This window comes from Tursiops truncatus, chromosome 5 (assembly GCF_011762595.2).
Source record: "Tursiops truncatus isolate mTurTru1 chromosome 5, mTurTru1.mat.Y, whole genome shotgun sequence".
NCBI lineage: Eukaryota > Metazoa > Chordata > Mammalia > Artiodactyla > Delphinidae > Tursiops > Tursiops truncatus.
This window is the reverse complement of record NC_047038.1, coordinates 121,609,295-121,636,785: the sequence shown is the minus strand read 5'-3', so window position 1 is coordinate 121,636,785 and position 27,491 is coordinate 121,609,295. Positions and strand designations below refer to the sequence as shown.

The 27,491-nt window shown below is 37.1% G+C and overlaps 1 protein-coding gene across 1 annotated transcript in view; it reads right to left on the bottom strand.

Annotated features, from left to right (window-relative positions):
* The window catches only part of STPG2 (sperm tail PG-rich repeat containing 2), a 423,221-nt gene extending 411,116 nt beyond the window's left edge, over window positions 1-12,105 (bottom strand). Inside the window, exons 1-3 of the mRNA XM_019926437.3 lie at window positions 11,715-12,105; window positions 8,837-8,996; window positions 2,307-2,467 (exon numbers count right to left, since the gene is read on the bottom strand). Of these exons, the coding sequence (XP_019781996.3) occupies window positions 2,307-2,467; window positions 8,837-8,996; window positions 11,715-11,765 (372 nt within the window). The 5' untranslated portion in view covers window positions 11,766-12,105. The remainder of the gene's footprint in view (window positions 1-2,306; window positions 2,468-8,836; window positions 8,997-11,714) is intronic.
* Between the last annotated feature and the right edge of the window lie 15,386 nt (window positions 12,106-27,491).

The window sequence follows — 27,491 nt, the reverse complement described above, 5'->3', positions numbered from 1 at the left end:
CCGAATAGCCAAAGCAATCTTGAGAACGAAAAACGGAGCTGGAGGAATCAGGCTCCCTGACTTCAGACTATACTACAAAGCTACAGTAATCAAGACTGTATGGTAGTGGCACAAAAACAGAAAGATAGATCAATGGAACAGGATAGAAAGCCCAGAGATAAACCCATGCACATATGGTCACCTTATCTTTGATAAAGGAGGCAGGAATGTACAGTGGAGAAAGGACAGCCTCTTCAATAAGTGGTGCTGGGAAAACTGGACAGATACATGTAAAAGTATGAGATTAGATCACTCCCTAACACCATACACAAAAATAAGCTCAAAATGGATTAAAGACCTAAATGTAAGGCCAGAAACTATCAAACTCTTAGAGGAAAACATAGGCAGAACACTCTATAACATAAATCACAGCAAGATACTTTTTGACCCACCTCCTAGAGGAATGGAAATAAAAACAAAAATAAACAAATGGGACCTAATGAAACTTCAAAGCTTTTACACAGCCAAGGAAACCATAAACAAGATGAAAAGACAACCCTCAGAATGGGAGAAAATATTTGCAAATGAAGCAACTGACAAAGGATTAATTCCCAAAATTTACAAGCAGCTAATGCAGCTCAATAACAAAAAAAACAAACAACCCAATCCAAAAATGGGCAGAAGACCTAAATAGACATTTCTCCAAAGAAGATATACAGAGTGCCAACCAACACATGAAAGAATGCTCAACATCATTAATCATTAGAAAAATGCAAATCAAAACTACAATGAGATATCATCTCACACCAGTCAGAATGGCCATCATCAAAAAATCTAAGAACAATAAATGCTGGAGAGGGTGTGGAGAAAAGGGAACACTCTTGCACTGCTGGTGGGAATGTGAATTGGTACAGCCACTATGGAGAACAGTATGGAGGTTCCTTAAAAAACTACAAATAGAACTACCATATGACCCAGCAATCCCACTACTGGGCATATACCCTGAGAAAACCATAATTCAAAAAGAGTCATGTACCAAAATGTTCATTGCAGCTCTATTTACAATAGCCTGGAGATGGAAACAACCTAAATGCCCATCATCGGATGAATGGATAAAGAAGATGTGGCACATATGTACAATGGAATATTACTCAGCCATAAAAAGAAATGAAATTGAGCTATTTGTAATGAGGTGGATAGACCTAGCGTCTGCCATACAGAGTGAAGTAAGTCAGAAAGAGAAAGACAAATACCGTGTGCTAACACATATATATGGAATTTAAGGAAAAAAATGTCATGTAGAACCTAGGGGTAAGGCAGGAATAAAGACACAGACCTACTAGAGAACAGACTTGAGGATATGGGGATGGGGAAGGGTGAGCTGTGACAAAGCGAGAGATAGGCATGGACATATATACACTACCAAACGTAAGGTACATAGCTAGTGGGAAGCAGCCGCATAGCACAGGGAGATCAGCTCAGCTCGGTGCTTTGTGACCACCTGGAGGGGTGGGATAGGGAGAGTGGGAGGGTGGAGGGGTGGGATAGGGAGAGTGGGAGGGAGGGAGACGCAAGAGGGAAGAGATATGGGAACATATGTATATGTATAACTGATTCACTTTGTTATAAAGCAGAAACTAACACACCATTGTAAAGCAATTATTCCCCAATAAAGATGTTAAAAAAAAAATTGAATAATGTACTATCCACTCTTTTTTGTCAGTTTATTTCATTCCTCCTATTTATTCTGAGAGGGCTAGATGTACTAATTCTTGTTAAATATGAGTATATCACAGTTTGTTTATCCATTCATTGACTAATGGACATTTGGGTTGTTTTCAGCTCTATTATTACAAATAAAGTTTTATGAACGTTATATGAACTATATGAATAAAGCTATGAACACTCATGTACAAATAAAAAAAAACATCAAATACTGAGGGATAAATCTAATAAAGATGTGTAAGACGTCAACATAAAAATTATAAAACTGCAGAGAACATTTAAAGAAGCCCTAATTTAAAGGAAGCCTACATTTACTTTCAGAATATAGTGGCCCAATCATAAAATGAAGATAAATATTTAAAGAACTACATATGAGATCTCCAAAGAGATAAAGAATAAGATCTACTTTTAAAAAAAAATTACAAACATAGCTGTGAACCAAATTAATTTTTGTTCTTATGCCATAAATGACCATATATAAATAATTTCAATAATAATAGTATGGCTTATAATAATGAGGTATATATATCACATGTAATCCTATAAACCCTAAATTCTTGGTAATAGATATAAGTAATGTAATTTTGGTATCGACATATTACCTTATAGCCAGCAGGCCCAGGAGTAGGAGAAATTTCTTTCTGAACCAGGAAGAGAGTCTGAGGAACAGAAGAACCAAATGCACTTTTCTTTTGTTTCTTCAAGCAGGTATTGCTAAAGTTGTCAAGTAAAGTATCGTTTGGGATATTATAAAACCCAGGACCTAGAATTATGAAGAATATCATATGTAAGAAACACTTTTAATTCTTTTAAACTGAGTAACTTTATTATTTATTTTACTTTATTTATTGAATGAAAGATTCTTTAACTTCTATAGTGCTTTATAATTTTCAAAAGTTTTACACATATGATTTCATATAATCCCAAAATAACCCTTTTACTTTTCCCCGCCCTTGTATTGCTCCTCCCCCCTTCCCTCTCCTCACTGGTAACCACTAGTTTGTTCTCTATATCTGTGAGTCTGCTTCTTTTCTGTTTATTCACTAGTTTGTTGTATTTTGTAGATTCTACATATAAGTGATATCACACAATTTGTCTTTCTCTGTTTGACTTATTTCACTTAGCAAAATACCCTCAAAGTCCATCCATATTGCTGCAAATGGCAAAATTTCATTGTTTTTTATGGCTGAGTAGTATTCCATTGTATATATACACCATATCTTATTTATAAACTGAGTAACTATAAATGAAGCAATTTTTTAGAAAGAATGCTCATATATTGCTGGCAGGAATGCAAAGTGCTTTGCCATTCTGAAAAACAATTTGTCAAATTCTCATAAAGTTAAACATATACTTACCACATGACCCAGAAATCCTACTGCTAGTTATTTCCGCAAGAGAAATAAAAACAACTCAAATGTCCATTAGCTGGTGAACAGATAAACAAAATGTGCTACACCCAAACAATGGAATAATACTCAGTAATAAAAAGAAAAAATAAATGCAACAACATGAATGAACCTCAAAAACATCATGCTAAGTGAAAGATGACAAACACAAAATCCTAAATAATGTGTAATTCCATTTATATAAAATTCCAGAAAATGAAAAATCATAGGAACACTGACAGTTACTTAGGGCCAAGGGTGGGGGTAGAGATTAACTGCAAAAGGACATGAGGAACTTTTTTTGAAACCTAGATGACCTTGGGTATGGCAATGATGTTTTATTTTATTTATTTTTTAAATAAATTTATTATTTTTTTATTTTTATTTTTGGCTGCGTTGAGTCTTTGCTGCCACTTGTGGGCTTTCTCTAGTTGTGGCGAGTGGGAGCTACTCTTCGTTGTGGTACACGGGCTTCTCATTGCAGTGGCTTCTCTTGCTGCAGAGCACAGGCTCTAGGCATGGGGGCTTCAGTAGTTGTGGCATGCAGGCTCAGTAGTTGTGGCTCATGGGCTCTAGAGCGCAGGCTCAGTAGTTGTGGTGCAAGGGCTTAGCTGCTCCACGGCATGTGGGATTTCCCCAGACCAGGGCTCAAACCCACGTCCCCTGCATTGGCAGGTGGATTCTTTAGCACTGCACCACCAGGGAAGTCCTGAGAGAACGGTTTAAGAATGATGGAGGTGTTCTAAAACCTGATTAAATAGTGGTGATTATCTGACTATGTACAATTACCAACACTCATCAAAATGTACACTTAAAATGAATTATTTTTATTGTGTAAATTATACTCAGTAAAGAAGGAAGGAAGGAAGGAAGGGAGGGAGGGAGGGAGGGAGGGAGGGAGGGAAGGAGGGAGGGAGGAGGGCAGGAGGGAAATTCTTGATGCCAAAAAGTACTGAAATCTTGATGTAACAACATTAAAAATCAATTTGAAAAAAAAAAAAAAAAAAATCAATTTGGAAGAGAAAAAAAATCAGCTATCACCCAATCTTCCTATTATAGTATTTAGTTATTTAAATTTTTGCCTTTTACCCTTTAGTGTACATTTATAACTAGGAACATTTTCTACAGTGACAATCTGAGTGAATAACATTTCTTTTTATTCATTCAAAATAATACAGACAACTTTCTTTGCCATTGATAAAAGTTTTTATCAAGACATTCAAATATTTGAAACAAATATTTGTATATGTTTTATAATTCAGTATTTTCAAGAAATCAGTTCCAGTGAGCAGCAATATTCATAAAATGCAATATCAAATACTTGAAATAACACCTGATTTGGTTGTACTCATGTTATCTGGAATCTACTAAATTAGATCTGCAACTAAATAGGTATGAACCATCACTTAAATCTCATTTGTTTTTCTGGGCTTCAAGTTCCTGTCTGAAGATAATAGGAATTGACTAGATCAGTGCTAGTCAAAATGTGATCTGTGAACTGCTGCCCATCCAAGAACAATCTACAATAAAAGGAGCTTACAACTAAATGTAAATTGACTCACTAAACGTTTTATAACTAGTCTTTCTCCATGAAGGAAGCATTGTGTGGATTTACATTCTGGTGCAATCTCCTTTCTCACTGCAGGCAGGAAACAAACAAGTGGGCATGAGGCTAGATGACACTTTAGGTTCCTTCTGGTTTAAAAGTGATCAAGTCATTCTACGCTGTCAAATCCTCTGTACTCCTGATACATGTAAGGTTTTTCTCAAAGAAGCTGCCCACAAGCTCTTCCCAGTTTTTCAAAATATTCTAGTTCTAAAGTCTATTCCCCAAAAGTCTGTCGTGCCAACTCTCAGAAAACCTAAATGCCAATACATCTTATTTCTGATGTCTTCCAACATTCCTCCACTGATAATGCTCGGGAAAAATATAAATAGAGAGCATAATGAAAACTATTTGGGCCACCATTTAAGGGACTTAAAATACAAATATCTTAGATTTGGCTTTCTTCTGGCATGAGAGGACAATGTAACATTGTGACAAGTGAGCTTAAGTACTTAAATATAGGGACCTCAAGGTGTGTGCATTTCAGGTACTATCTTGTTAAGGTTCTGATTTGAAAAGCCACCCTGATCATTATAATTCACTTACATTAGAGGTTTTTTATGTTCATTTTCCAGTTATTAAGTGTAGCAATGCCCAGGAACCCCAGAGTTAGACAGTTTAGGATGCCTTCGAACAGTAACCTGCCACAGCTCTGAGCCATATATTAGGTGGTTGAATCTGTTCGATGACTGATTTGTGAGTCTAAGTCATTACTGTATACTAATATCTACATGGGAAAAAGAAAACACACGAAGGCCATTCTCACTAATTCTTAAAATATGTAAGATCAGGATTAGATTTTAGAGGTCATCATAATTAAACTTTATCCTTTAAAAATAAAATAACCTTTGGGGAATTTATAAAACTTTATTTGTAATACATTGGACCATCAAATTGAAAACAAGGCCCAAACTTCAGGCAGTTGGGTCACTGAATAAATTGATATTTTGAAATAATTTGTATTTCAGATTCATGATAAACACTACTGAGCTAGGTGCATCTGGAGTAGTGCCTAGCACCTATATAAGACCTCTCCAGAATGGCAGTCTTAAACTAGTCAGATTTCTATCTAGAAGCTCAGGTCTCCAAAATCAATTGTTTCTATAGGCCCAGGTATATGCTGTTAAGCTTATGACTTTGCCTGAGAAGTGCTAGAATATCACTTCCACTGCATGCTATTGGAGAAGAAAGCCACCAGACTAGCCAAGATTGAAGATGTAGAAGAATAATACTCAACCTCTCAATGGCATAAATAGTAAATAATTTTATACCATGAGTACAGCATTACTCCAAGGAAAAATTACCGTGTCAAAACTTGGAGCAATGGTTTGGGATCAGGCAATGGGCCAGAAGCTGAAACAACTCAAGACTTAGAGAAACGGCCTTGAGGAGACAGTTGGTAATGGCTTAAAGAGAGTGATAAAAATGTTATGGAGGTTGGAGAAAAGATAATTTGTATTCTATAATGGCAGAAATTTTGGCAAAACTAATACTTGGAATAGTGAAGAAAACACCTAATAAAATAGTGGATTCTAGCTCAGGAAATGTCTAGGTTAAATATCAAAAGTGCCAACTAGTTGCTTTTAGCTGTGTGTGAGAAGGTATAGTTAGAAAGAGATAAGCTAAAACTGCTCAGTTTTCAAGCAGAATTTATAGGAAATAAAATGAAACCAATATTTTCTGAGTTTGAAAGTAAAATTGTTTTTCATCCCCAGTCTCTCCACATAGCAAAAAGCTCTCAAAGCAAGAAACGCCCCAAGACCAAATCCAGGGTTTAGCTGTAAGACCTTTGTTAAGACCTCAAAAAGATTTAAGATGGTATCTCATAGAATCTCTCAGTTACAGAAAAGAACATCTAGGAATTTTAAGGCCATATGTCATAGACCCTCTAAGCTAAAACAATAGTGCAATAGTGCTCCTAAGAATCTAAGAGTACAGAAACACAGCAACACTAAAGGTGACCCAAAGTAGACAAAGGTTTTTCTAAGAAGTACATGTGAGCTTGGCTTTTGTCCAGTGTATTTGATTATAAATTAATACAATAATAAACCTACAAAGTTTTAATAAGGAATGAACCAACCTGGAATGAAACAAACAACAACAGTACAAAATGAAAAGTGGCTCATAGACCCCGGATCTCCCTGGGCAGGAAGCAGGTTGAGAAAGCTGAAAACATAGCCTATTTCTTATAGAAGAGGAAGGATGTTTCAAAGGATGAAACCAAGAGCCTAAAAGGTAAAACAAAGCACCACAGGAAATCTTTCTCCCAGGGAGCCCAGCTGAGCCCTAACTAAGAAAATGGCAACATGTGCCAGCTTAGACTTCAGAATTGCTATAGGCCTGTGACTTCTATTGTCACTGAGCAGGACCCCATGGGGCCTTCTCAGGACAGATACCCTCACCCAATGCCCTCTGCCTGTCTCTTATTTGTAGAAAACTAGCCTCCTAGGCCTTCCACATGTTCCAAAGAATAAATTTAATCAGAGAAGGGAGAAAATGCAGAAAGAAAGGAAAACAGTCATGCAAGACAAAATAATAATAATTTAGCCATTAAACAAAGTCAAGCATTTTTAGTTCCTCCTCAAAGGCTATAGATAACATTCTAAGCCATGTCCTTTGAGCTGTTTTGCAGATACTGAAACCTCCACCAGGTGGAAGAAGTTAACTGTATGCTGCCCACAAACAGGTAGACCCCAGAGCGGCTGGAAACAGAAGGTTGATGATGTTGACTCCCGATTACCTCACAACTAACCCATCAGAAGAATGTCCATGAGCTGATCACGCACCCCACAATTCCCCTCCCTCACCCTGTCTTTAAAAACCTTTCCCTGAAAGCCACTGGGGAGTTTGGGTCTTTTGAGCACTAGCTACCTGGACTCCTTGCTTGGTGCCCTGCAGTAAATGCTACACTTTTCTTCACCACAACCCTGTGTCAGTAGATTGGCTTTACTGCACACAGGCAAGTGGACCCAAGTTTGATTTGGTAATACTGTGGGCCTCCAGTTTTCTCTCTTTTTTGAATAGGAGTTTCTAGTATTATTATCCTATCTCTCTCCCACCAATATGTGTTGAATATATGGGGGAGATAACTTGTATCTGTAGTTCACAGCTCTTCTGATAGAGAAGAGAGATATACAAGATGATCTGAAGGACCACACCCAAGAATCCCCACCTGAACCTACACCTGACTTAGATAACAAGATCCTGGTCTTTAAGATTATACCATACTTGCCTGAGACTTTGGAGGCCTTGAGAAGGCATGTAGGAAAAATGAAAATATTTTGTAGCCAGAGGGTATTCTATAGCAGATTAAAGATGGCCACAAATTCCTTGCTACTCCTGTCATTGAAAGATGAAGTTTCATGTCCTTCTTTTCAATATAGGCTACCCTGTGCCACTTGATTGACTAACAGAAAGTGATGTCCTGGAATTTCTGAGGGTAGGTCATAAGAAGCCTTGCAGCTTCCTGCCAGGTCTCATGGAGCCCTGAGCTACCATGTGAAAAGACCAACTACCCTGGGGTAGCAATGCTTGAGCTATGCATGCACTCTGAATAACAGTCCCATCTGAACTCTGCCTTTTAGCAGTCCCACAGATTAATGGGATATGATGGAAAAAGTCTTTTTTTAAGCCACTGAGTTTGTTATACATCAGCAATGTGTTAGTCATTAAATGTTATTTTTGTGTTATAGTTTTAGATTATCCACTGTATACTAGAATACCCACTGAGAATACTAGAACATGTGATTGGACATCTCCAAAATAAAATTTTAACAAAACTGAATATCATAAGTTATATTACTGGCAGTGACCACATAATTTACATATATGTTCACCTACCAAGGGAAAATTAGGAAATTTATTGAAAAAAGGAAAACAATAGAAAATTACAACTAAGAGATGTGACAAGTTAAATTAAAATCTTACTAAAACTGTACATTATTTTCACCTATCTGTGTTTAGTGTAGAGTCAATGCTTAAAAAAATGTTGACTTAAAATGACAACACCACCCATAGAACAGAAAATTGTACTTTCTGGTGCATCCATTTTTTTTTTTTTTTTTTTTTGGTGCATCCATTTTAAGGATATTAAGTTGCATAAAGCTAAAGAGTAGATACATATGAATTCATTGCTAACCTGGCATTTTCTCTGTCCTAGAGTCTTGCGTGAATCGAGCAGCACTTTGACCAAATGAGGTATTTTTCAGTCCTGGTGTTTTCTTCAAGGGCTTGAAAGCAGTTCGAGATTCATTATATGCAACAGGAGCTGGGGTGATTGACTTCATAGGGACAAACCTCTAGTGAAGAACAAGAAATTATGCCAGTAAGAAACTATGGTACGTTTTGATATTTTGTGAGTTAAAAGCTGCTTTCTTAGTAATATAACATCTGGAGTTTATTTCTTAATGGAGTGAAGAAAATGTAGATGAGTAAACATATCTATCAAAACATAAAATATATACTTTTAGAAAAATCATCTATATATTAATACAGTAATGCATTATGTACTTCGCTAAGCCAGAAAGACTTTTCAAAGGAAATCATCTCAATATGAGATTCAGATGATAGTGTGTGGACAATCTTCACATTTAAAATATTCTGCAAGATAATAAAGAAAAACTACATGATCTAACATGGTTTCTTCTATGTAATAAAATTACACAAATTGACAAAGTTCCTCAACATATATATTCAATTAACCCAACGATACCACTAGCTACCTTAAGAAAAAAATCTTAGATTCAAGTGGTATATAAATCCACTTTAACTTATAATATTAAAGTTATGATTTTATAAACTTATAATAAGCTTATTATAAATTTATAATATTTAATTGATTGATATTAAATATACATGTATCTATATGTAAATTATGAAATCTTATGAAATATAGCATTGAATAATCATTTTTTTAACTTTTTTATTTAGAATTAATTTAAAATTTGGAACATTCAAATTTATGAATAAAAATAATGCAGAAAATACCTGTGCAATGATTACCCAGATGCACCTGCTAACATGTTATGCCATTCACTGTTTTCATTTGCCCACTCTATTTCTGTCTTTCTCTCTGTTTGTATGTCCGTTCCTCCCTCTGTCTCTCTACACACACACACACATATATGCACACATATATATAGAACCATTTAATGGAAAGTTATGTGTGTTGTGGCCCTTTACCCCTAAATACTTTAGTGCGTATTTATTAAAAATAGGGATATTTTCTTACATGTATTTTCTTAAATGAATCAATGATATGACTTTTATCTAATGTACCATTCATATTCCAAATCTGTCAGTTGATCTAATTATAATTCTATTGCATTTTTCCCCTCTAATACATAACCTAGTCTAGGCTCAGATATTGCTTTTAGCCTCCTTTCATGTAGGAACATTTCCAAAGCCTTCTTAAATACTATTTTATTATTTAAATGCTGAGTCAATGTTTTTAAATGGTAATACTCAACCCTGGCTGCATATAGAATTACTTGAGGAGTTAAAAAAAGTATTGGTGCCTGGGTCCTATTCTGGACCAGTTGAATCAATCTCTGGGAGAGAGGAAAGAAAGCAACTGCGTATCAGAATGTATTAAAATTTCCCAAAATATTCTAATATGCAGCAAGAGTTGAGAACCATTATTATAAAGGAAATCTTATGTTTTAAAAATTAATAGTTGAAGACATAAGAAAATTCAATGCATTTACATAAAATACCAGACAACTCCTTAAGTCAAGACTAAAATAAGTATCCCAATAACATAACATGTCTTTAATTCTATAAATCAAAAATTGTGTTCTAAGTCCACCTTGTTAATTTCATTATTGCTTTTTCAATCATAATCATTAATAAATCTATTCATATTCAGCTAAACACTAACACTACCCCTAGCAGGCAGTCCTGTTGGTTTTAACTCTTCCATATCTTTCACCCCAGAACCATGATTCTTTTCTTCATGGTCCTCTTAAGCAAAATTGATATCATATTCTTTTTCATTTCTGAAAATATATTTAAAATATTATAATTGGTGCTAAGTAATGTCACATTAGGACTGTATATCAGATGAACAGGAATAGAATAAAAACTGAGAGTTCTAGTTGTAAAAATGGTATTTTTAAAATCAAGGGCACACACACGATATCCCATTCCCTCACATCCATTCTGTGTAGTACCTTAAGTACTATCAAGTTGCTCAAGGCAGAAACCTGCTGTTCATTCCTGATTCTTCCTAGTCCCTCACCACAACATCTAACCCATTAAAAAGTCATGTTAACTGTGTATCCAAAATATACCTGCAATCTATCTGTCTCCAAGGAGTTGCCTTTTAAGTACAATGAAACTAAAGTAGCCTGCTGTAGTCATCTGAAGGTTAATAACCTTCCCTAGTTAAATAACATAATCTGAGTTTTAGATAGTACAATTGGTTAAATATCACAACGACATGATCTGGCCACTGTGACATAAAGGTTTGCTAGTATTATAGTGTTCTTGCCTTAGGAATATCTTAGATACCTTCAAGTCCCCTCAATATAGACCTTGGAGAACAGGATTACTGTGAAGTAGACTCTCACATCACTAATAAAGGCCCCAGTGGCAGTTTTAGATATAATTTACAGCTAGGCTCCAGAGAGCCTTCAGAACCTTCTCCAAAAGATATGCATGTCCTCATAGATTACACGTCAACACTTCACATATTCATTAGTATATTTTAAAACCCAGACTAAAAGCTCTTATAAGCTAAACTGAACTTCCACATAAGCAAATTTGCTTAGTAGACAATGTTTAATAAATAATTGCAATTTGAATATTCATCTCTGCATATTATTGTTAATAGTGTAATCATAAGTCATTTCCTTTTACCCACATTTCTGGCAAAATGATTTGCCCAGGCTGCATCTGTTCCTAATTTGCTTAAATACCATTTTTCTTTTTATAATCTCCCTAACACCACTGGATTTGTTGCTGGCATTGCATTATACCTATTATACACTAAATATGAAATAACTGTAGAACATTACCCGGGATTGAGAAAGAAAAGCAGGTGAGGCATGATTTACGTTTGATGACATACTTTCATTCTTCTGAAATTGACTTTTAATGTCATATTTTCCTGGCCCTGGTACTCCCTAAATTACAGAAAGAAAAAAATACATACTCTCATTAAGAAAGCATCTATAGCGCCTAAGGGAACAGTTGGCTAAATATCTGAACAAAAGCTACAGGGCTTTTAAGTGATATTACCAAAGCACTTCATTAAAAAGCAAGCCAGAACAAACTTCTTAAGAGCAACGGCAACAACAACAAAAAAAAAAAAAAAAAAGGAAATTTTCCTTAGCAAAGCCTCCCAAGGAACCTGAAAACACACTACTTGAGACTTTGCTGCCCCCTACTGATAGAGCTCAGAAAAAAATTATCTAGTTCTTCACGTGATTTAGACACTACAATGAATAAAAGTAGTTTCTATATTTCTTCCATTTAACTTTATACAACCAGCTCATCTCTAAAAAATATTTTACTGTCTTTTCAAATTTCTGTTAATCAGTAGACTGCTTTGTTTCCAACAAATAAGCTTTAGGATATATTTTATTTTAACTACAAATGTTAGATGTAAGACATTAAGCTTTTAACTAGATATTTTATAATAGATAAAAATTAATTCAGTAAACATTGGGATTGGGTTTTAATTATCTTGCTAATAAAATGTAAATATATATATAGAAGTACTATTTAGTCATCATCAAATATTTTAACTACCTTGACAAAGTACCTTTCATAGTATAAAAAAGATAGATTTAAATCTTCTGCTTCATATAATATCTCCCCTACTTTTCTATAGTTGAATTATTCCTTAATTTACGAATTAAATACTTGGCTTATAACTTGGATGTATAATGAAATTCTATCAGCAAATCCTATCACCTATATCATAACAATACAGACAAATCCAACCATGTCGCTCCACCTCCACAAATACTCTGATCCAAGCCACGATCTCTTACCCGGATTATTGTGAAATCTTCCTAACTGCCTCCCTTGCTTCCACCATTGCCCATTTCAGTCTGTTTCCAACACAGAAACTAGTGATGGATCCAGATAAAACCCTTGGTCAGATTGCACCACTCCCCTTCTCGAACCCATCCAATGGCTTCCAATCTCACTTCTGGCAAAAAACCAAGGTCCTTAATATGAAATGAATTTCACCCCCAGACACACTATTACCACTCTAACCACCTATCCTACTACTCTCTCCACTCATTCACTCTGTCTCCCAAAAAGATCAGTCATATATCCACCTCAAAACCTTTGCACTTACCATTCTCTTTGCTTGGAATGTTCTCCTAGACAGCTCCAGGGCTCACTCTTTCAATTCAGTCAGTTCACTACTCAACGTTACCTTCTCAATGAGTCATTTCCAGGCCACCCAACATAAAATTTCATTGCCTGCCCCAAACAATTCCTGTCCCCTCTCCTACCTATTTTTCAACCTTATTGTTTTTTACTATCCAAAATATGATTTCCTGCAATGTTATAAGCTCCAAGAGGGCAGTTGTTTTTTTGTTTTGTTTTGTTTTGTTGGCTGCTGTATCTTTAGAGTATAGAAGAGTAGTTGGGGCATAGTTGGTGCTCAGTAAATACTTGTCAGAAGAATGGTGAATGCATGCATTGTATTTTCACTGACCATACAACGATTTTAGAGATACGTTCCTCTGGGAACTAATGTACCCCCAAATAAGAGCATTATCCATTTCTAATTATAGTAAAATACCTATAATTATAATAAAAAATAATAATTTGAACAATTCTTTAGGAGAAATTCTTATACAGAAATATCTCTTCTTATAAATAAATTATATTCTAAAAATTTATGCAAAGTCCATGCTATGTTGTCTCAAATGAACAAATTTACACATTTGATAGCTGATAGAAAGGATTCACTTTGGTCATGCATGTAAGATTGTTTTTTATCTATGAACTTGTAGATAGTTACATTTAGAAGAAAAGAAACTTCTGCATAAGTCTGTGTTTATATAAACCTATGAAATATATATCAAATACAGAAATACGGATATTCAAATACATGATGGTAATCTGTTTTCTTGAACTTTTCAGATATGCTATATCTACCTTCTCTCTGTATAGGAAGGCATGATAAACAATTATTAGCTACTGACAAACAGGGACTACTTTCCTACTGTTTTCAACAGTTGTCTAAGTGGTCATTACTATGGAGCATAGGGAAAAGACTAAGTGTGAATAATGAGATAAGTGAATATACTTAGTCCTGAGAACTATTTTGCATAAAAGACGAAATGAAATCTTGACCCCTTCAGTGAACACTTCCTATTCCTTTTCTTCTGTTTTTCCATAAAGTTCCTAGTATTACTGAACTTTGCTTCATTAAATAAGATAGAGCAGTAAAATCAGGTCCTTACTTCTAAAAAGTTAGACTTAGGATTTAATAAGCCAATTAAAAATAAGCTCCAAAATAGGATTGTGAGACACTGACCACTGAAAGGCAGGTCTCTGTTTATGACAATATAAAGAAGATAAAAAGACTTTACACAGACCAAACCCGAGGCACAGGCTGAAAATGCCGTAATATTTATCCTGCTTTTCCACACTGTGATCAACAAAACACCTGCACTGATACCAACCTATTAAGTACATGGCCTCCCAGTGTCTCATCTGAGATATGGTGAATTAGAATCTTGTTGGGCCCAGGAATCTGCACTTTGACCAAGCCTCATAGAAGATTCTCATGCACAATAAAGAAACACAGTTCAGCCAAAAAGGGGTCACTACTACAGCTGTTTTTGCTAAGCACATCCATCTTAAGGCAGAAGGCCCAGATCTTGAAAGTATCCTACCTTGGGAACAGAAGTTAAAGATTATTGAGGCATGTTGTTTATGGCATTTTTCATGTGCAAGCTAATAAAAATGGGCCTGTCTTTAAAAACTAGGGTATAATCATTCATTTGATCAGATGGTGTGCAGGAATTAAAAGCTTCCTGGCTAATGCTAATGTGCAGTCAGAACTGAGGCCCTAAAACAGTTTAAAACTCACACTGCTGGGCCTCATCCAGGTACAGTCACTTTCCACTAGTTCCGTAACTGCCATTTTTCCCTAGAGTTTCAGAGTCCCCTTCACATCAGTAAGGACAATAGTGACACCAGGCTGCCAGGTATTTCTTTCAGCTCACGTTCTATTATTTAAATTCTGTAATCACATTTTTAATTCTCAAACTACCTTTCTTATTCTCTAAATCTTCTTTATTCACACGTGCATTATTCTCCATGTTTCTGTGGATATAATTATAATTTTAATTATTTATAATTTTGTTCTATTATCTGTTTCCTTCGAGTTTCATTGATGTTGGCTTTTTGTTTGTTTGTTTTTGTGTTTCACATTGGAGGGTTTCCTCAAATGTCTGTCTGGTGAGCCCTTGCTCTTCATTCAGACGTAAGAGTGAGTCCCTAAAAAAATCTGATTGAAAATTTCACACAAGAATAGATGTGACCTGAGGGACTTGCCTGGTGGTCCAGTGGTTAAGACTTTGCCTTCCACTGCAGGGGGTCCGTGTTCGATCTCTGATCAGGGAGCTAAGATCCCATGTGCCTTGCAGCCAAAACACCAAAACATAAAAACAGAAGCAATATTGTAAGAAATTCAGTAAAGACTTAAAATGGTCCACATCAAAAAAAAAAAAAAAACTTAAAAAAAGAACAGAAGTAACTTGAAATCTATTGTACTTAATTATGTTGTGATAGAATCACAACTCAGCCTTTGTATTAGCAGGCCCCCAAAGGTCATTCTTTTCTCAAGTCTGGCTGACAATTTAGATGACTGGGAAAGCTGCCTAGAACTTTATCCCCATTCTGTATATAAGCTTTTACTTAAACTCTCCATTTCGTTCCTGCATTTACTTTTAATTATGAAAAATTAAAAACAAAAAAATAATGGAGAGAATAGTACAAGAAATTTCCACATACACATCACCCAAGGTCAATAATCCTCAACTCGCATCCATATGTGTTTTCTAATCGTCATAGAAGATTCTCATGCACAATAAAGAAACACAGCCTCCCCAATTCTCCCAACCTCCCCAATTCTCACTCTAATGATGCAGAGGCAAGTCTAAACTATCACATAATTTCATCAATGAATACTTCGGGATGTATCTCTAAAAAATAAGGGACTCTTAACATAACCACAAAACCATTTTTCTATCTTAAAAAAAATCAGCAGTTATTTAATTCATCTGAATTTTTATTCAGAGTTCAAATTTTTGTGACTGCCTCAAATTTATGTGTATATTAAATATGTGTGTATTAAATATAGAAATATATAAATATTATATATTTGTGCATTTTAATCAGAAACCATTTAAAGTCCATACTTATAAATGGTCAATACCCCAGTATCTCAGAATGTAACTGAATTTGGAGATAAGGCCTTTAAAGTGGTCATTAATTTAAAATGAAGTCTTTAGAATGGGCCTTAGTTTAGTGTGACTGGTGTCTTTATGAAAAGAGAAAATTTGGGCAAAGATGTGAGCATGCAGAGGAAAGACCATGGGATGAAGACAGTGATTTACAAACCAAGGAGAGAAACCTCAGAAAAAAATCACTGCCAACATCTTAATCTCAGACATCTAGCCTCCAGAACTGTGAGAAAATAAATTTATTTTCTTATGCCACTCAGTCTGTGGTACTTAGTTATGACAGTCCTAGCAAACTAATAGAGGGAGGAAGCTATGACATAAGCATGGATTCAATCCATCTTATACAACTAGAAGCCCTTCTATCTCTTTCTACAAAAACTATAAAATATAAAGAAAATATACCGGCAAAGGCTAAGAGTCATGGTGGTAGTAATTTTGAGAAGGAAAAAATCAGCTTTACCACACTTTTAACACATATTATCATACTTCGATAATATTAACTGAATGGATGGGACTATAAAGATAGACTGATGAATACCATCCATAACTTTTGTCCTTTCTGTATCTCTTTCAAATACAGAAGATACTTTTCAAGAACTGATATTTGCACATAATGGAATAGCATGCGTACAGCACCTAACACTACGCCATGGACTTAAACTGATTATTTAAATACAGAACTCAAAATAAAAAATATTAAAACTGAGGATATTATAATGATTACCAAATGAGTCTGATGTGGTAGGATACAGAAAGAAGTCTAATTTTAAGATTTTCATTTGTTTCTACACGCTTTAGCTTCACATCTAATTTAACTGTTGCTAGTTATTCTAGTATAATTTTGACTAAGTAGTCTAATTCTAAGGCTACATCCTCCTATATCCAAGCTATAATGCAATAACATTGCAGAAAAGGTGTAAAGGGGGGTAAAATTAAGATTTTTTTATTACCATCCATTCAGATATCAGAAAAAGTTTTTATTTTTGCTTAGAGGCTTTTCTTAGTCTATAAAACTCACTTCTCCAATTAACACTTCCTTAGATAATGTTTTTAGTTCTCCCTATCTGTAATCCTTCTTACAAATAAAATGAAGAAACCTTAATTCCCTATATTAATTGAGCACCACTGTGTGGCAGGCACTATACTTTGATAATACTCTGTTGTTACCTTTAATCCTTAAAAAATCATGCAAGATACTATACACTAATGATGAAAACGCTGAAAGTGAAATTAAGGAAACATTCCCATTTACCATTGCAACAAAAAGAATAAAATACCTAGTAATAAACCTACCTAAGGAGACAAAAGACCTGTATGCAGAAAACTATAAGACATGGGAGGAGCTTCAAGATGGTGTAAGAGTAAAACGTGGAGATCACCTTCCTCCCCACAAATACATCAGAAATACATCTACATGTGGAACAACTCCAACAGAACACCTACTGAACGCTGGCAGAAGACCTCAGACCTCCCAAAAGGCAAGAAACTCCCCACGTACCTGGGTAGGGCAAAAGAAAAAAGAAAAAACAGAGACAAAAGAATAGGGACGGGCCATCGCCACTGGGAGGGAGCTGTGAAGGAGGAAAGCTTTCCACACACCAGAAGCCCCTTCGCTGGAGGAGACTGCAGGTGGCGGAGGGGGGAAGCTTCAGAGCCACGGAGGAGAGCACAGCAACAGGGGTGCGGAGGGCAACGCGGAGATTCCCGCACAGAGGATCGGTGCCAACCAGCACTCACCAGCCCGAGAGGCTTGTCTGCTCACGCGCCGGGGCGGGCGGGGCTGCGAGCTGAGGCTCGGGCTTCGGAGGTCGGAGCGCCCAGGGAGAGGACTGGGGTTGGCGGCGTGAACACAGCCTGAAGGGGTTAGTGCGCCACAGCTAGCCGGGAGGGAGTCTGGGAAAAGGTCTGGAGCTCCCAAAGAGGCAAGAGACTTTTTCTTACCTCTTTGTTTCCTGGTGCGGGAGGAGAGGGGATTAAGAGCGCCGCTTAAAGGAGCTCCAGAGACGGGCGTGAGCCGCAGCTAAAAGCGCCGACCCCAGAGACGGGCATGAGACGCTACGGCTGCTGCTGCCGCCACCAAGAAGCCTGTGTGCAAGCACAGGTCACTATCCACACCTCCCCTCCCGGGAGCCTGTGTAGCCCGCCACTGCCAGGGTCCCGTGATCCAGGGACAACTTCCCCAGCAGAACACATGGCGCCTCAGGCTGGTGCAACGTCACCCTGGCCTCTGCCACCGCAGGCTCGCCCTGCATCCGTACCCCTCCCTCCCCCCAGCTGGAGAGAGCCAGAGCCCCCGAATCAGCTGCTCCTTTAACCCCGTCCTGTTTGAGCGAAGAACAGACGCCCTCAGGCGAACTACACTCAGAGGGAGGGCCAATCCAAAGCTGATTCCCAGGAGCTGTGCGAACAAAGAAGAGAAAGGGAAATATCTCCCTCCAGCCTCAGGAGCAGCAGATTGAATCCCCACAATCAACTTGATGTACCTGCATCTGTGGAATACCTGAATAGAAAATGAAGCATCGCAAATTGAGAAGGTGGACTTTCGGAGAAACGATATATTTTTTTTTCCCTTTTTCTGTTTTTGTGAGTGTGTATGCGTATGCTTCTGTGTGTGATTTTGTCGGTATAGCTTTGCTTTTACCATTTGTCCTCAGGATCTGTCCGTATTTTTTTTTTTTTAGTATAGTTTTCAGCACTTATCACTGGGGGATTTGTTTTTTGGTTTGGTTGTTCTCTTCTTTCTTTCTTTCCTTTTAATTACTTAAAAAATATTTTTAATAATTCTTTTTTGTTTTCTATTTTAGTGACTTTGTTAAAATTTTCTTTCATCTTTTTTCTTTTTTTCTCCCTTTTATTCTGAGCCGTGTGGATGACAGGCTCTTGGTGCTACAGCCAGGCGTCAGGGCTGTGCCTCTGACGTGGGAGAGTCGAGTTCAGGACACTGGTCCACCAGACACCTCCCAGCTCCACATAATATCAAACAGCGAAAATCTCCCAGAGATCTCCATGTCAACGCCAAGACCCTCTCCACTCAACGATCAGCAAGCTACAGTGCTGGACACCCTATGCCAAACAATCAGCAAGACAAGAACACAACCCCACCCACTAGCAGAGAGGCTGCCTAAAATCATAATAAGGTCACAGACACCCCAAAACACACCACCAGACGTGGTCCTGCCCACCAGAAAGACAAGATCCAGCCTCATCCACCTGAACACAGGCACCAGTCATCTCCACCAGGAAGCCTACACAACCCACTGAAACAACCTTAGCCAGTGGGGGCAGACACAAAAAACAAAGGGAACTACGAACCTGCACCCTGTGAAAAGGACACCCAAGACACAATAATTTCAGAAAAATGAGAAGACAAAGAAGCACACAGCAGATGAAGGAGCAAGGTAAAAACCCACCAGGCCTAACAAATGAAGAGGAAATAGGGAGTCTACCTGAAAAAGAATTGAGAAAAATGATAGTAAAGATGATCCAAGATCTCGGAAAGAGAATGGAGAAAATACAAGAAACGTTTAACAAGGACCTAGAAGAACTAGAGAGCAAACAAGCAATCATGAACAACACAATAAATGAAATTAAAAATTCTCTAGAAGGGATCAATAGCAGAATAACGGAGGCAGAAGAACGGATAAGTGAGCAGTTAGATAGAATAGTGGAAATAACTACTGCAGAGCAGAATAAAGAAAAAAGAATGAAAAGAACTGAGGACAGTCTCAGAGACCTCTGGGGCAATATTAAACGCAACAACATTAGAATTTTAGGGGTCCCAGAGAAGAAGAGAAAAAGAAAGGGAATGAGAAAATATTTGAAGAAATTATAGTTGAAAACTTCCCTAATATGGGAAAGGAAATAGTTCATCAAGTCCAGGAAGCACAGAGAGTCCATTACAGGATAAATCCAAGGAGAAACATGCCAAGAGATACTAATCAAACTATCAAAAATTAAATACAAAGAAAAAATATTAAAAGCAACAAGGGAAAAACAAAAACTAACATAAAAGGGAACTCCCATAAGGTTAACAGCTGATCTTTCAGCAGAAGCTCTGCAAGCCAGAAGGGAGTGGCAGGACATATTTAAAGAGATGAAAGGGAAAAACCTACAACCAAGAATACTCTACCTACCAAAGATCTCATTCAGATTTGAAGGAGCAATTAAAACCTTTACAGACAAGCAAAAGCTAAGAGAATTCAGCACCACCAAAGCAGCTTTACAACAAATGCTAAAGGAACTTCTCTAGGTAGGGAACACAAGAGAAGGAAAAGACCTACAATAACAAACCCAAAACAATTAAGAAAATGGTAAAAGGAACATACATATTGATAATTACCTTAAATGTAAATGGATTAAATGCCCCAACGAAAAGACACAGACTGGCTGAATGGATGCAAAAACAAGGCCCGTATATGCTGTCTACCAGAGACCAACTTCAGACCTAGAGACACATACAGACTGAAAGTGAGGGGATGGAAAAAGATATTCCACGCAAATGGAAACCAAAAGAGATCTGGAGTAGCAATTCTCATATCAGACAAAATAGATTTTAAAACAAAGACTATTACAAGAGACAAAGAAGGACACTACATAATGATCAACGGATCAATCCAAGAAGAAGATATAACAGTTGTAAATATTTATGCACCCAGCACAGGATCACCTCAATACATAAGGCAAATACTAACAGCCATAAAAAGGGAAATCAACAGTAACACAATCACAATAGGGGACTTTAACACCCCACTTTCACCAATGGACAGATCATCCAAAATGAAAATAAGTAAGGAAACACAAGCTTTAAATGATACATTAAAGAAGATGGACATAATTGATATTTATAGGACATTCCACCCCGAACAACAGAATACACTTTCTTCTCAAGTGCTCATGGAACATTCTCCAGGATAAATTATATCTTGGGCCACTAATCAAGCCTTGGTAAATTTAAGAAAATTGAAATTATATCAAGTATCTTTTCTGACCACAATGCTATGAGACTAGATAGCAATTACAGGAAAAAACCTGTAAAAAATACAAACCCAAGGAGGCTAAACAATACATTACTTAATAACCAAGAGATCATTGAAGAAACCAAAGAGGAAATCAAAAAATACCTAGAAAAAACTGACAATGAAAATACAACGACCCAAAAGCTATGGGACACAGCAAAAGCAGTTCTAAGAGGGAAATTTATAGCAATACAATCCTACCTTAAGAAACAGGAAACATCTGAAATAAACAACCTAACCTTACACCTAAAGCATTTAGAGAAAGAAGAACAAAAAAAAAAACCCTAAGTCAGCAGAAGGAAAGAAATCATAAAGATCAGATCAGAAATAAATTAAAAAGAAATGAAGGAAATGATAGCAAAGATCAATAAAACTAAAAGCTGGTTCTTTGAGAAGATAAACAAAATAGATAAACCATTAGCCAGACTCACCAAGAAAAAAAGGAAGAAGACTCAAATCAATAGAAATAGAAATGAAAAAGGAGAAGTAACAACTGACACTGCAGAAATACAAAAGATCATGAGAGATTACTACAAGCAACTCTATGCCAATAAAATGGACAACCTGGAAGAAATGGACAAATTCTTAGAAATGCACAAACTGCCAAGACTGAATCAGGAAGAAATAGAAAATATGAACAGAACAATCACAAGCACTGAAATTGAAACTGTGATTAAAAATCTTCCAACAAACAAAAGCCCAGGAGCAGATAGCTTAAGAGGCAAATTCTATCTAACATTTAGAGAAGAGCTAACACCTATCCTTCTCAAACTCTTCCAAAATATAGCAGAGGAAGGAACACTCCCAAGCTCATTCTACGAGGCCACCATCACCTTGATACCAAAACCAGACAAAGATGTCACAAAGAAAGAAAACTACAGGCCAATACCACTGATGAACATAGATGCAAAACTCCTCAACAAAATACTAGCAAACAGAATCCAACAGCACATTAAAAGGATCATACACCATGATCAAGTGGGGTTTATCCCATGAATCCAAGGATTCTTCAATATATGCAAATCAATCAATGTGATACGCCGTTTAACAAACTGAAGTAGAAAAGTCATATGATCATCTCAAGAGATGCAGAGAAAGTGTTTGACAAAATTCAACACCCATTTATGATTAAAAAAAAAAAAAAACCTCCAGAAAGCCGGCATAGAGGGAACTTACCTCAACATAATAAAGGCCATATAGGACAAACCCACAGCCAACACTGTCCTCAGTGGTGAAAAACTGAAACCATTTCCACTAAGATCAGGAAAAAGACAAGGTGCCCACTCTCACCACTCTTATTCAACATAGTTTCGGAAGTTTTAACCACAGTAATCAGAGAAGAAACAGAAATAAAAGGAATCCAAATCTGAAAAGAAGAAGTAAAGCTGTCACTGTTTGCAGATGACAGGATACTATACATAGATAATCCTAAAGATGCTACCAGGAAACTACTAGAGCTAATCAATGAATTTGGTAAAGTAGCAGGACACAAAATTAATGCACAGAAATCTCTTGCATTCCTATACACTAATGATGAAAAATCTGAAAGGGAAATTAAGGAAACACTCCCATTTACCATTGCAACAAAAAGAATGAAATATCTAGGAATAAACCTACCTAAGAAGACAAAAGACCTGTATGCAGGAAATTATAAGACACTGATGAAAGAATTAAAGATGATACAAATATATGGAGAGATATACCATGTTCTTGGATTGGAAAAATCAACATTGTGAAAATGACTATACTACCCAAGACAATCTACAGATTCAATGCAATCCCTATCAGACTGCCACTGGCATTTTTCACAGAACTAGAACAAAAAATTTCACAAGTTGTATGGAAACACAAAAGACCCCAAATAGCCAAAGCAATCTTGAGAAAGAAAAACGGAGCTGGAGGAATCAGGCTCCCAGACTGCAGACTATACTACAAAGCTACAGTAATCAAGACAGTATGGTACTGGCACAAAAACAGAGATAGAGATCAATGGAACAGGATAGAAAGCCCAGAGATAAACCCATGCACATATGGTCCCCTTATCTTTGATAAAGGAGGCAAGAATATACAATGGATAAAAGACAGCCTCTTCAATAAGTGGTGCTCGGAAAATTGGACAGCTACATGAAAAGAATGAATTAGAACACTCCCTAACACCATACACAAAAGTAAACTCAAAATGGATTAAAGACCTAAGTGTAAGGCCAGACACTATCAAACTCTTAGCGGAAAACATAGGCAGATGCTCCATGACATAAATCACAGCAAGATCCTTTTTGACCCAGCTCCTAGAGAAATGGAAATAAGAACAAAAATAAACAAATGGGACCTAATGAAACTTAAAAGCTTTTGCATAGCCAAGGAAACCATAAACAAGACGAAAAGACAACCCTCAGAATGGCAGAAAATATTTGCAAATGAAGCAACTGACAAAGGATTAATCTCCAAAATTTACAAGCAGCTCATGCAGGTCAATAACAAAAAAACAAACAACCTAATCCAAAACTGGGCAGAAGACCTAAATAGACATTTCTCCAAAGAAGATATACAGATTGCCAACAAACACATGAAAGAAAGCTCAACATCACTAATCATTAGAGAAATGCAAATCAAAACTACATTGTGATATCATCTTACACTGGTCAGTATGGCCATCATCAAAAAATCTACAAACAGTAAATGCTGTAGAGGGTGTGGAGAAAAGGGAACCCTCATACACTGTTGGTGGGAATGTAAATTGATACAGCCACTATGGAGAACAGTATGGAGGTTCCTTAAAAAACTAAAAACAGAACTACCATATGACCCAGCAATCCCACTATTGGGCATATACCCTGAGAAAACCATAATTCAAAAAGAGTCATGTACCACAATGTTCACTGTAGCTCTATTTACAGTAGCCAGGACATGGAAGCAACCTAAGTGTCCATTGACAGATGAATGGATAAAGAAGATGTGGCACATGTATACAATGGAATATTACTCAGCCATAAAAAGAAACGAAATTGAGTTATTTGTAGTGAGGTGGATGGACCTAGAGTCTGTCATACAGAGTGAAGTAAGTCAGAAAGAGAAAGACAAATACCGTATGCTAACACATATATATGGAATCTTAAAAAAAAGAATGGTCTTGAAGAACCTAGGGGCAAGACGGGAATAAAGACGCAGACCTACTAGAGAATGTGCTTGAGTACACGGGGAGGGGGAAGGGTAAGCTGGGACAACGTGAGAGAGTGGTAGTGTATATATGGACATATATACACTAGATAGCTTGTGGGGAGCAGTCGCATAGCACAGGGAGATCAGCTCGGTGCTTTGTGACCAGCTAGAAAGAATGGAAAGAATGGATGGAATAGCATTCCTATTACAGAAAAGCATTTGCAGAGGGAAAATTGGTCAGAACAGCATTCCTGGAAGAGTGAAAAGCATGTGAAAAGCCTCTCAGGAGGAGTTTACACCTAGAAGTAGAATTTCTGGGTCATATGGTAATACTGTATTTAGCTTCTCAAGTAATCATCAAACTGTTTTCCATAGAGGCCACACCATTTGACATTCCAACTAACAATGTACAAGGGTTCCAATTTCTCCCCATCCCCAGAAACACTTGTTATTTTCTATTTTTTATTACAGAAATCCCAGGAGACATGAAGTGGTATCTTGCAGTGATTTTGATTTGCATTTCCCTACTGACTAATGGTGTTGGGTATCTTTTTGTGTGTTTATTGGGCACTTGTATATCTTCTTTGGAGAAGTGTCTATTCAAGTCTTTTGTCCATTATTCAATGGGTTGTTGTTCCTTTTGTTGTCAGATAACATTTTAAGATGATAAATCTGACTGCCTGTGAAGACAAAAGAAGGGAGTAAGATTGGAAGTGGAGGTACCTGTTAGGTGGCTATTTCAGAAGTCCAGGCAAGATAATGCTTTCTTGCTTTCTTTGACTAAAGGGTAGTTCTAGTAATGATAATGCAATAATTATAACAACAAGAACAATAACAGTCATGACAGATTGCCTAGAAAGATGGCCACCAAAAATTCCTCCTATCCCTATATATTCATGCCTTACCTCCCACCAGAAGATGGAGTCCATTTCCCTCTATGAATCTGGGCTGGCCCTGTGACTTGTTTTGACAAAGAGAATATAGGGGAAGTTAGATAGCACCATTTCCAAGCCTAGGCCTTAACAGGCATGACATGTTCTGCATTTGCAGTCTCAGAGCTCTAAAGCCTCAACACAAGTCCAGCTACCTGGAAGGAAAGTGAGGTCCAGCCAACTTCCAGTCATTACAGCCAATCCAGCTAAGATGTCTCACATATGAATGGAAGCATCCATCTTGGATATTCTGAATGCAGCCAGATGAGTGATCCCAGCTGATACCATACGGCTCAGAAAAACTAGTCAGCTGAGTCCAGAAAACGCAGAGAATCACTGTACTATGAAGGTTAATTCCAGCAGGCCTGGAACTGGTGTAAGCTCTTTTGCTAAATTATCTACAAGGCACTGATCCCCGGTCAAGATTAAGTCTTGCTTTGCAATTATGAAACTCCCATGGGGCTTCCCTGGTGGCGCAGTGGTTGAGGGTCCGCCTGCCAATGCAGGCGGCGCAGGTTCGTGCCCCGGTCCGGGAGGATCCTGCGTGCCGCGGGGCGGCTGGGTCCGTGAGCTGTGGCGGCTGGGCGTGCGCATCCGGAGCCTGTGCTCCGCGACGGGGGCGGCCACAGCGGTGGGAGGCCCGCATACTGCAAAAAAAAAAACCACAAAACTCCCATGAGTTTCAGGGTGGTTTCTATCAGCTAGCACTGTTAGCATTGTTCATTGATAACAGTGAGATTGATGGTTTGCACCTAGCCTCAGTGAGACTCCTAGAGGGTTCTACAGTTGATGCTGGTTATATAACAGAATATGCCTATATGACCAGCAGAGTATAAGAAATCCTGACAAGACTCCACTTTGAGCTCCCAGGTTCTGAGATGTCCACACATGTGTTAGTGGTTTCTGATCCAAGACAGAAAGCATGTCCTGGTATGGCCTTAGGGAGGGAAGACAATTAGAGCTCACTCCTGGCCTCTCTGGAACCCTTGCAGCCTTTGATTACAAAGAGTACCTTAATGCCATTGCTATTTGTATTCTTCTATTGCAATAAACTGTAAATTTAAGCATCGTCATTTGGGGCCCTGAGTCTTTAGCAATTGAACCCTATTTGTAACTATTAGTGCAATCATGGAAATCACAAATAGTTGTTGTTTTAAGGCACTACATTTTAGGGTGATTGGCTAAGCAGCAATAGGTGACCAAAACAACAGCTAACATTTACTGAGTACATACTCTTTGTCAGCATTATTTCAATTCAGACAAGGAAACTGTGACACAAAGAAATTATTTCCAAAAGCAACATGGCTTGTAAGTAGGTGAGTCAGATATTATTGGTTGCTAGCACAATCCCAATTTCCAACCTCCCTTTCCTTAACTATCTTCCAGATGGGATGGCCTTGTGACACTCTCCTGGCCAATGAATGGAAGCACTTGTCAGATGGAGAAAATAGAAGCCAGAGCAGGGTTAGAAGAAAGACAAGTTCAATTTTGAAATGTTAGTTTTGTAGTTCTTGTAAAACATCAAGATGGAGGTGTCATTCGTGGAAGACTGGAGCTCAGTGGAGAGTTCAGTGTATAAATACATACTGGAAGTGATCTGTGTATTTGGAAGTGATCAGTATACATGGGTGGTACCTGAAGTCATGAGGCTACAAGTTGTTTCTGGGGAAACTGTGTAGAGAAAGAAGAGAAAGAGCTAAGAATATTATGTAATATTTATGTGATCTCAGTATTATATTAATTTTAATATTATATTCTTAATATCACAAATCTTTTTAATGGCCCATATGAATTTATGAATCATTCTAATCTTTCAACTTAATCTAGTAATTTTTAGAGCATTTGCTATATTCTTCAGCTAACATCTAGAATGAATGTTTCAGTAAGACTGATGATTGTACCATTTTCTAAAGCTAATTAAAATATATTTATTCTAATTTCTATAAACAAGATGATATCCAGCATCCTTTTTCTATTATATCATCTTATAGTAAGGAGAAGCAAATTTATAAGCAACTCAAAATGAAGGTTTGCAACTTAAAATATTTTCAGTATGCTTACATCAACAAAACATTTGCTATATGATTACAATTGGCACTATCTTCTTAGTAAAACAAAACTGAATTTTAATTTAAAATTGAATATATTTAATAAGTATGCCCCAGATATAGTTAACTCTTTAAGTCACTCAGTCATAATGATTGATTGAACAGAGCAATATGTAACTTTGACATGGGAGTATAGAA